At 36.1% G+C, this 12211-nt stretch overlaps 1 protein-coding gene across 1 annotated transcript in view; it reads left to right on the top strand.

Annotated features, from left to right (window-relative positions):
• Positions 1-12211, top strand: part of LG06H1orf141 (linkage group 06 C1orf141 homolog) — a 163133-nt gene that overhangs the window by 134978 nt on the left and 15944 nt on the right. Inside the window, exons 5-6 of the mRNA XM_019730956.2 lie at positions 1341-1432; positions 3852-4012. Coding sequence (XP_019586515.2) covers positions 1358-1432; positions 3852-4012 — 236 coding nt within the window. The 5' untranslated portion in view covers positions 1341-1357. The remainder of the gene's footprint in view (positions 1-1340; positions 1433-3851; positions 4013-12211) is intronic.

Raw genomic sequence — 12211 nt, 5'->3', positions numbered from 1 at the left:
CTGTCCCCCACTCTCTTGTAAGAGACTCAGTCTTAGACATTCACACTGTACTAACAATCTGCATCTCCCCTTCCTGACCTGCATCCTAAGTTATGTGGTTCAGAACAAGGCAGGTTATTTGCCTTCAGCCCAATGGCCCAGACTAAGTCCTTTTGGACTAAGACACATTGGACTACATCATGGTGTGGAGGTGGAGTGTCTGGATGTAACATAATAGCAGAGGGCAAGCAAGAATGGGAAGGCATTCTCAGAGAACCAGGAATTCACACCCAGGCTAATATATGGTGAGGAAAGAGGGTAGAAAAGAGAGCTAAAAGAAATTAAGTACAAAATATTATGAGCTTTTAACGTAGGATGCTAAATCCTTGTCTTTTCATGTATTATTTTCTTTGTGTGATGTTGATTGAATAATATAATATGAGAGAAATAGCATAGATTTTTTGAGCTACAAAGAACCTTATTGTGGACATTGATATTTTTAGAAATATTGATGAATTCAGTACTTTCTATGAACCATATAACTTTTACACTTAAATGCCCCTGGAACCTATTCAGTTCACTGAACAAAAATATGTTGAATGAATAATCATCTACTCAATTTTAAAAATAAATAGGGGAAGCTTTGGGTTAATATTCTAATCCTTGCCTCCATTCTGCCCCTAGCTATTTGTATTACATTGAAAGGTACTTTGTGGCTTTTAATTTTTCAATCAAAAAATAAAAATAAATTTGACTACATCCTCATATCTAACATTCAGTTCCTCAAGCCTAAAGTGGGCCACCTGACCTCAAATGAAATTTGCAGTAATATTAATTAACTAGAAAATATGAACTAGTTACGGCAATAGGACCTAACCAGCTTGGCTGCTGTTCCTCTGTGTGACTGATTGCCTTCTAAGTGCCATATTACCAGTCTTGGATCATTGACCAATTTAATTTGAATGCAATTGATTATATAAATGTGAGCTCTTCACATTTACTTTCATTAAAATTATATCACAACAAAAAGAAAGAAAACAGATACAAATCAAGCTGAATGTCCTTCAAGTATGTGTCATGTCTGGTTCTTATATGGTAATCTTGAACTTTCTTCAAATCACCTTTATCATACGTTTAAAAATTCCTGGGATCCACACACATCTGGGAATTCTGATCATGTGAACTTCCATCAAAAAAACTTGGGTACCTCTACAATTCTATGATTTATTCTATGATCTACATAGTTTTATTTTTTACTTAAAACAGTAATTTAAAGGTGAGTTTCTTAACTTATGCCTAAATAATCAATTATATGTTTAAATTGTTTTAGAGATTTCTTCCTTTTTCTCCTTTTTAAATAGGAATTTACTGACTGACAATGGCACAAAAAATCTTAGAGAAGTTAGATATTCTGGATGAGCAAGAAAAGATACTCTTGGCCAGAAGAATAAAGGTTCGTAAAAATAAAAGCTAAAATATAATTTGATTATTGAAAGGTCATCATTTCAAATGTGAATAATTATTATTTTTTAATGAAGCATTAATGTGAAGGTATAATTTGTAAAAAAACAATTATATTAATTGAAAGAATCATCTATATAAGTGAATACTATAAAGAATTAATTAGCTATACAAGGTAACTTATTGATAGCTGCTGTATTAGAATATGATGTATCTAAACTGCTTAAGATTAAAAAAGAAAAATTTCAGGCAGTCAAATAGTAAATGTGACTATACCTATAGTCCTTACTAATATGTTAAACACATTAAAAATTATTTGTTGGTTTATTAAAAGAAAGAAAATATTTGGTATAGTTACCAAATTAGAAATAATTAAGTTTCATAGAAATTAAAGTAAAAAGGTGAAACTCTTATGAAATTCAATATAAAATATTAATAAAGAACATAGTCATCAAAAACCGGGTTTTTAGCACATATGAGCAATGTAATTTGGTTACACAAAGACTTGCAAAATAATATAACAATGTGAATAAATGAGGCATATATAAGCACACAGAGTCTGAAAAATCAAAGACACCACAGAGAGGAACTCTTACGTGAATGAACATATTTATGAAGGTGGATTACTTCTATTTGCTTTTTAAATGACAAAAAAATGAGATAACAATATATAAATAACTTTGGTAATTGCTTTTTTTGTTTTTTAAAATTTTTATTTTAAAATAATTACAGACTCACAGGAAGTTGCAGAAATAGTACAGTCCCATGTACCTTTCACCCAGTTGCCCACAGTGGTGACTGATATATAGTGCTGCCTCTTGACTATGGTGGTGGTTACATAAATCTATAAGGGGATAAAATTGTACAATATCAAAACCAGTATGAGTCATAACCAATACTGACAACACTTTTATATTACTGTTAACCAGACTACAAAGTTTATTTATATAATAGTTTTCAGCATTCGTTTGGTCATTTGTATGGGTAGTTTTAAGCAATTTTATCCCATTATAGATTTGTGTAACCACCACCACATTCAAGATACAGCACATTTCCATCACCATAATAGAACTCCTTCGTGTTACTTCTTTGTATTTGTATCCACACCCCCACCCCATTCCCCGTCTCTGTCCCTCTGTTCTCCATCTCCATAGTAATTTTGAGAATGCTGTATAAATGGAATCGTTCAGTGTGTAAAACTGTGACATTGACTTTTCACTAAGCATAATACCCTTGAGGTCCATCTAAGTTTTATTAACTTTATTATTATAAATAATATATAAATTTTGTTGCTGAATAGTATTCTGCCATGTGGATGTACAAAGTTTCACTTACCCATTGAAGGACATTTGGGTTGTTTTCAATATTTCGTTTTTCAAAATAAAGCTGATAAAAAAAATAAGATAAAAGAAAGTGAATATTTGTGTACAGGTTTTTGAATGAACATAAATTTTTATTTCTCTGGAGTGAATACCCAAGAGTGTGATTGCTGGTGCAATCTGTCTCTTAAACTCAACAAGGTCAAGGCCACAAGATTGGCTTTGAATTGTCCTTCACTGTGCCTCAGCCTGGAAACTGCCTCCAAGAAGTAAGCTGGGCTATTGTGGGACTTACCTCATTTGTTTCCCATTTTCAGGGGTCACAGTCCTGCTCTGCTTGTTTTCTAATGACTGCTTACAGTTGTTTGTATATATTTTGTCTGGTTTTCTGGTTGTTTACAGTAAGAAGGCAATTCCCGTAGTGTTTAATCCTTCTTTGACAGACACAAAAGTTCCCATGTACTTTGACTTGCTTTCAAATTTTTGCTCTCTCCATTCCTCTGTGCTGTGAGGATTTTTTAGAGAAAATTTTTGGCTCCTTCACTCACTCTTTAGCTATATCCTTTTTCCTCTTCAGTCCATCTATATAAATATTTAAACAAAGTCCTCTTTTGATTGCTTTCTTAGCTCTGTTTCCGGCTCATACGATTAGATGAGTGTTGATGAGTGAGTCACCATGTACATGGTGATAGGAAGAGGAACAGATTGGAGAGACAGGCCTCTATGTTTCCAATAACTCTATGTATTAATATTATCTTTGCTAAATGCATAGGTTATTCTTAAATTCTTAATTTCAAAGAATTAGGAGGGAAATGTCATGATTACCTAGTCCAACACTCTCATTTCATAAATAGGAAAGGGCAGCTCAGGTCACACAGCAATGGAATAAAAAACGTTGGTACGTACACAAGACCCCCAACTTCTGTCTGTATTATTTTTCCATTATTGACCTCCACATAAATTGTGTGTGTGTGTGTGTGTGTGTGTGTGTGTGTGTGTATAAAGTGAGGTTATTTTTGTCCTTTCCACACAAGATTTTCCCTATGTGAAAAGTATTCTTTTTTTCAGTGTTATACTTTGGCTTTGTTGCAGAAAAACTATCTTCAGAGTCACATAAAGGAAAAGACTTTAGTTACACCCTTGACATTTGATTGTCAGTCGGAATTTGAAGAGGCTATTATTGCTGCATCCACATCTAAGACAGTACCAGAGAGTACAGAAAACAAGTCACATGGTATTAAAAAAACAAAAAGGTAACCATCATAATTACTTCAAACTTTCAGTTTGGAGTTTTAAAGCATTACTTTAGATTTGTTTTAGATTATGCAGTCTATATTAAATGTAAGCTTTGTCAAACATAGGTATATTTCATAATGGTTATGAGTTACAACATACTAGATTAGCATTTTGAATATTCCTAGTTTGTAAAATATTTATTACAATATTTCACTATTGTACATGGTAATTGCAGAGAGTAATTATAATTCTGAATTTTTAAAGAAAGACTTTTCTTGAGTTGTATTATATTACCACAAATTAGTGTCAGGATTTATTTTAAACTTGAACCAGTATACTACACACACTCAAAAAATGTCCATCTAGAAAATTAAGTAAGAAGTTTCTCTGTGTACTTACAAGGAGCAGTCTGTTACACTTGGTCTTTTATTGGCATTGCATACTCAGTGTAGTACGTAAACATTGTATACGTATATGTAATGCTATATAATTTTTCTGGGCATCAGAAATGTAGAGGTGAGCCCAGACAAAAGAAATACTAAGACATAGAATCAATAGAATCTCTCTGAGCTTCTCTCTTTTCCTCACTCTTGGCGTCTTAATTTCTTACTGCTTTCAGGGCGCTCTCAGCTATCTTTAAACAAACGTTTTAACATTTTGTCCACTTTTTCCAGTTGTTCTCAGGAACACAGCTGGTCCAAACCATCTAGTCTTCTATATCCAGAAGTGAAACCTAAATTGCTATGTAATATAATACTAGATTTCACTCATACTTGAAAAATTCTCATTCTGATACAACTTAGTGTTTTTTCTGGGGCATGAAACTAAGTTCAGGGAAAAAAATCCTTACAGATAACTTTTGTTTATTTTTGTTAACAATAGCTCTGCTATCACATGGTACTGTCATTTTCATTTATTGATTTTATCCTATTAGTGTTGATTGAGTGACTCTTGTGCTCTGGGGATATAACAGCAACAGTGAAGTATCCCTGTGTATTAAAGTTCAATGGCGGCAGAGGGTGGGGAGATTCAAATAAGTGAACAGGCAAACATCCGTTGCTGCAGAGAGATTCCTAACATGAAGCTCATCTCCTAGAGGAGATGGCACCTCAGGTGAAACCCAGAGAGTTAGTGAAGAGACAACAAGATTGAAAGGACGGAAACATGTTCCATGCCAAGGCAATAATATGAACAAAGGCCAGCCAGAGGCAAAGGAAAGCCCAGTTCATTTGAGGAACAAAAGTAGTTCAGGGTTGCCAGACTTGACTAGGATATGGGATAGAGACTAGAGGTGGGCTAGAGATTTGAGGCTAAAGAGGTAAGGAAAGGCCAGATCACCGAAGGCCTGATGAGCCTGGGAAAGAAGTGAGGAGCCACTGAAGAGTTTAAACAGGGCAGTGCTTATTCAGATTTGGGTTTTAGAAATATCATTACATAGCAAAAGAAGTCATCAAAAATTATAAGGTCTCCTCAGAACATCTGACCCTTTTCCTAGATTCATAGTATCTCCGGAAACGGCCTCTTCCAGGAAGCAACACATCTTGGCAGTGAGTCCTTTTCTAGTCATAACAAAATAATTGCTTAAATAACAGAGCATAAGACGGAAAACTTCTATCTTCATATCCAGAATGATATGCTGGTTACATTGATTATGTTGGATAGATTCAGTTCCTCCAAATCTTGAGATACACCTCCTGGATTTCTAATTCATGTTCATTATAACTAAGATGTGACTCTCCACCAATGCTCACAAACCTCACTCCTACACTGATCCAGGAGGTCCCATCTAATTCACACAGCTTTCAGCTTAACCTAAACTTGACGTAGTATCTGCCACCTCCCGGACCAGACACTTTCTGGTAACTGCATGCTTCTTTCTTTTTTGACCTCTAGCCTCTTGCTGTTCAAAGTGTGGTCTTCCATCTAGCAGCATCAGTATCACGTGGGAACTTGTTTGGAAATGCAGAATCTCTGACCCCATGCCAGACAGAAGCTGCTTCAACAAGATCCCACAAATGATTCCTAGGACACTAATGCTCTCAAAGCCCTGCTCTAGCACTCTGGTTCTTAAACGTGGAGAAATCGTTAAAGCCCTCCAGATTGCTGAGCCCCACTTGCAGAGTTATTGATTTAGTAGGTGTTGGCCGGAGCCTGACAATTTGCACGTCTAGTAAGTTCCCAGGTAATGCTGATGCCACTGGTCTGTGTTCCACCCTATGAGTCACTGCTTTGGCTTATGTCCCACTCTAATCATGGGGCCTAATACCAACATCCATACCTGTTTTTTCCGTCACTTGCTGAATATCAGAGCAACTCTCAACGTGGTGCTGTGATCACCTAATTGATGAAAACTGCCCAGGTTTATTTGTAGCGGAGCTTTGCTTTCAGAGTAGTCATTTTCAACCCCTGCACATCAGTATTACCTGGGGAGCTTTCAAATAATTGCATTCTACTTTAATGAGTTTGGACTAGAGCCCAGGCATTACTGTTTTTAAGATCTCCCAGATGATTCTTACGTAAAGCTAGGATTGAGAACCATTAAAATTCTTAGGGCTTCTTCCTCAGTTACTCCCAGAGATATCTTTTCAATGTCATTGTTAGCTCAGGATTGCTGCATTTTTCTTGGATAAATGGGAACTGATAAAGGTGATGGCCACAAGTACCCAAAATTTGCTGGAAGGATCTTCCTAGGATTACTTTCCTGATAAACAGAGTTTTATAATCTTTCAAAAACATCCCTCAGTACTTTCCCTATATAGTCTTTACGATTTCTCAATAAGCACCTAATTTACTCTTCTCTGCAACTTCTTATAATTGGACTTTTTATGAAAGATCCATATTCATTTTAACAAAAGTCCCTTTTTAAAATTACTTAGAATAAGGAAATTTAAAAAGAAAGATGAAGTGATTTCTCCGTCACTTAAGCATTCAATACTGGATTATCATGTAAAATTATCAATTTTACCACATATAAAGTAGTAAGAAGTAGGAATAAGTTAGGGGCAAGCGGACAGATTAAAAACGTTTTCCTTTAAATTAATAGGGGCTTCTCGTTAAAATAATTATTTTCCTAAAAATATATCTACACTGAGACCTGTCAAAAGACTATTCCTTTTAGAAATACTTTTATGACAGAAGGATAAACTTGCATATAGAAAAGGTAATTAAATATGAAGAGACTACAGTTGCAACCTATAGTGAAATTTAATCGGCCAAATTCCTTCTTCCTTTAAGTTCAATACATGCCTTATACTCTGCGTGACATTAGCTTAGCATAGAGATAAAGAGGATACGGTTTACGGTTTGTATCTTAGCTTTGCTTCCTTCTCTCTGTAACCTTGGACAAGTTATATAACCTCTTTGTGCCTCAGTCTCTGCATCTTTACAGTGGGGATAATAATAGCATTCTCCCATAGGGTTGTTGTGAGAGTTAAATGGATTAATGACAAACTTAAAATGCCCCAACATACAGTAGGAACTCAAAATAACAACACACCCAACAACAAAAATATAACCTGTAGTTTTGCAACATGTAGTCATATATTCTAATCATTAAAAATAAGATAGTAATGAGATACACTTGAGCCATGTTTACATATGGCAATCACTTCCAAAATTTTAGGTAAAGTGTGACTTCTAATAGGTAAGTGGGGCGGGGTGGGGCGGGGCAGGATGGGAGCAGGAAGGATAGAGAAGAGGGAGACATTTAAATGAGTGGAAACAGATTCATGCATTGCTTGTGACTACCCGCACTATTTCTTAGTTACATGGACACAGGCTCTTTTAAGGCCCCATGAGGATTCTGGGAAGGCTATTACTATCGGGCTAAACACTTTCCCTTCTCTGCAGCTAAAAGAAGCTCCCACTTACTGCATATACTTGGAGAAATCTGAGACTCTAGAGCAGGGTTTCTGAACAGTGGCTGCTCACTTGAGAGCTTTGAAAAAAGATGCTAATCCCTATCCCAGAGGTCATGATATTACCAGTGGGGAAGAATCTAAGCATGGACATTTTTTCAAAGCACCCCAGAGATTCCAATACACAGCTAGAAGTTTGAGAGCCATTTCTAGTGGCCTCTTCATTTGTCACTCCCTCAATCAAGGGACCCTCCTGTGACAGCTTGTTTACCACTGATGCACTGCAAAATAATATTCTCTCTCACTGACTATTACTAGAGTCTCAAATTCCCTGACCTCTATAGGTGCTGAAGGAATGCACACTCACTCAAATGAGTAGTCAAGGAGAAATCACGGGGGGACTTAGATGAAGGGGGGAGATAAAGGTAATCAGAAGAGGTGACTCCTAATAAGGTGTATTTATGAGAGAAAACAGAAGAAAACTTTAGAAAATATGTATCTTAAGGACAGATATAATCAGGAAAAAAGGATTTAAAAAACCATTTCTGATTTCTGGTCAAGATGGCGGAGTAGGTAAATCCTGTGCTCATCTCTTCTCATGATCACATCAAAATTACAACTAACCTACAGAACCATCATTGAGAATCTAGTTGAACCTAAGCCCTACCTCTAAGGACATACAGAAGAAGCCACCTGAATAAATAATACAATTTATTTCCTATAAATCGTGTAGGGGGCATTTACTGAAGGCCCCCCACCCCATCCCCCCAAAAAATGCTGTCATTTCCCAGTACCTCCACCAAACTTTGGCTTTCCTCTCATCAACATACTAAATCTTTAAAAGCATTTTGCAAAATTAGTATGTCTAACACCTGTCAAAGAATGTTAAAATGATCATAATTTGAGACATTGAAGAGAAAAAACAGGCCACATAGAGGCACGATATTAGCAGAGGAAAGAGCTATAACTATGGATATAGAAGAAATTATAATAATTATAATGACTACTTTGTATAACTAAGCTGCTTTGAAAAATGAGTGTAATAATGGATGATCTTCTGAGAAAATATAAATGGAAAAATAGCCTCAACAAGAAAAAGAAAACGTAAAAAAAATCAGTAATTGTAGACATTTAGAGACTGTAGTCAAAGAACTCTTTAATAAAAGCACCACTGTGTAGCTGTGTTAGGGTGAGTGTCTTCAAAGTTTTAAAGGACTATTTAGATGGTTTCTAGTTACAGACGAAAAAGAAATAGTTCCAGTTTTTAAAAAAATGTATATTTAATCCTCAAGTCTGACCATAAGAATTATAAAATCATTGATAAATATAGATGTTTTTATATCTAAAATAAAATATTAGTTTAACTGTTTCACCTGTGCTAGGCTGTTTGTTTGTTTGTTTGTTTTTGCTAAGAGTGTAGGTCTTAAAAGTTCTCATCACAAGAAAAAAATTGTAACTGTGTGGTGACAGATGTTAGTGAACTTGTGGTAATCATTTTGTAATATATACAGATATCCAATCATTATGTTGTACAACTAAAATCAATATAATGTTATATGTCAATTATATCTGAATTTTAAAAAAAGTTTTTCCTATGTGCCCACTATGTAATAAGCACTCTGTTAGGCATTTGGAGGTGAGGTAAGATGGGAGGTAGTGTTTGTCCCAAGGGAAGCAGAGCCTCAGAATTTCTCTACTAGACATAGTGTTTGCCCTCAAGAAATTGCAATCCTTGTAATTGCATGAATTAAAAAAAGAGCTTAGCTTTCTAATGAGGCACAGGTGAGAGTTCCATAGCAGGACCAGTTCCCCAACTAAGGAGAGCCTCCTTCAGCTACACCTCTTCAAATTCCCTCCAACTCCTATACTCTCCAGTATATTCCACAACTTTTTCTAATAAGGGTCCCGAGCCTGGCAGTCATCAATCTGGGTGAGGGACCAGCAAAATAGCCAAGCCTAGTTATCACCTTAGTGTCCATTTGTCCCCCCTAGGAACTCAAGCATCATTACCAGAGCAAACAATGGTATGTAGTGTGCTCTACTTTCACCCCTCATTTTAACCTCTCCAAACTTCTTTTCGTGTAGCTAGACATGGGGCAAATCAACAAGTATGCTGTCTAACATGTGCAACTGAGGAGTGAGATGGCAGATCCCATCTTTTGCAGGCACCGGTCTTTCTGAGTGATTCCTTAGGAAACCCCTCATCAGCTTTGTAGAGAAAGCATCCCTGCCCCATCCCTCGTTCATGAGATAGGGAAAAGCCACAGCAGACCCTGTGAGGTCAGTGACTAATAATTCTGAACCCCCCAACTATAACACCCCCCCACTACAGTTTTCTGCTGCTATTTGGGGGCATGGGGAAATGTCTAGCCCCAAACATTGGTGGATGTTTGTGGAATGCAGTGTATTTATTGTTCCTTTTTAATCAGCTGTAGAATAAAAAGTCACCTAGTTGCCAATCTAAGAGAACAGGATAAGTGCCACTCGACCACTTACTATATTAACAAAATGCAGTCCAATACTATATTAAACAAATGTGACTAAGTGAAGTAAATTGCAGGAATAATGAAAAGTACCACACATTGACTCTTACTATGTCCCAGACATTTTGCTAAGCAATTTCTAAACTTTATTTTACATAATTCTTACAGCAACTCCATGAGGTAGTTATTACCCTCTGACTGAGACTCAGAGAAATTCAATATTCTGCAGAAGTTCACATACTCAGAGTCAAGATACAAAATAAAGTCTAACTCCAAAGCCCATCTTCTTCACCACAAGGAAATCTATATCTGAACATCTCTATTCTACAAACGTATTTTTTAGAATATCTTGGTAAGATAAGGATAAAAAAACTTATCTTCTTAACAAGACTGTATAGCCAACATCCTTAGGGTGGAACCCTTGACACATTCCCATCTAATTTAGAAGCAGAAGGATACCCATTCTCACTAGTATGCCACACTATTCTGGAAGTGCTTGCCAATGTTATTAAATAAGAACATAATACAATTTTTAATGTTTTGAAAGGAGCAGACACCTTATTTTATGAAGATTAAATGATTGTTTATTGAAAAACCCAAAGAGGATAAACTAAAAACTCGTCAGAAATTATAAGAAAGTTCAATAAAAATTTTCCAAAACAACTTGTGCGTTCAACAAATATTTATTACACATGTACTATTTGCCAGCCACTGTTCTAGGTGCTGGTAATATAACAGTGAACAAAACAAAGACTCCACCCTCAATTTACATTCTAGGATAAGGTGGAAGGCAGATAATAAACTAAATAAATGAATATGTAGTATAAATCCACTAGATATAAATGCTATGAAGAAAAATATAGTAAATTAAGGGAATTAAGATAGACAGGGATTATTGTTGGGGGGTGACACAGAAAAGCCCTTTCTGAAGAGGTGAAAATTTGAGCAGTCTTGTAAAATAAGTCTGTTTGACGGGGGAGGGGGGTGGATATTACAGGCAGAGGGCAGAGCAAGGGCCAAATTCCTTAAGTGGGAGTGTAAGTTTCTTTCCTTAAATCAAATTGCCAGAAAAGTCACTATGCTTCTACATGGGGTGAAGGCAGGTACACAGAGAGAAGCCTGGAGGGACATTTGTTGTAAGCCCTCTACTTAGAAATATGAGAATTGGGGGAAAGTTTCTATCTTGCAGTGAGAATTTAATTTTTTGTTCAGTCTGACAGGAAACAACTGGAGAGAAATGACAATACAATTTATATTTTACAGGTGTCCCCATGGTTTCATTGAGAATAGACTGTAGGAGACAAGAGTGATAGCAGAGAGTAGATAAGAGAAGGCTAGAGGTGCATAGAAGTAATTCAGATGAGAGATGAAGGGTCTTGGACTAGGGTGCAAGTAATGAGGAAAGAAGTGGTTGGATTTGGAATATATTTCAAAGAGAGATCCAGTGAGATTTGCCCACAAATTGGGAATGGGGAATGAGAGAAAGAAATCAAAGATGACTGCAGAGTTTCTGGCCTAAGCCTCTGGTTGAATGGAGAAGGGGAAGCCTAGGTGAGGAACAGACTGGGAAGGGGGTGGAAGCAAGAATTTGGTTTTGAGTATGTTAAGTTTGAGATGGCTATAATACATCTAAATGCATAAGTCATGTGGCAATTGGATATATAAATTGGGAGTTCAAGAAAGAGTTTGGGGGACATCAGCCTATAGGTAATATTTAAAGGTGAATATAAAAGGTGAATTTAAAGGGGAAGGTGAAGGAGAATAAATGGTTCAAATTTCCAGGTGTGAAACAAATAAGTCATGGAGATATTGTACAGCATAGGAAATATAGTCAATAATATTGTGATAACGTGGTACGGTGTCAAATGGTTGCTGG

This window comes from Rhinolophus sinicus, linkage group LG06 (genome assembly GCF_036562045.2).
Source record: "Rhinolophus sinicus isolate RSC01 linkage group LG06, ASM3656204v1, whole genome shotgun sequence".
Lineage (NCBI taxonomy): Eukaryota > Metazoa > Chordata > Mammalia > Chiroptera > Rhinolophidae > Rhinolophus > Rhinolophus sinicus.
Note: the sequence above shows the minus strand (reverse complement) of the source record. Positions and strands in the feature narration are given on the sequence as shown.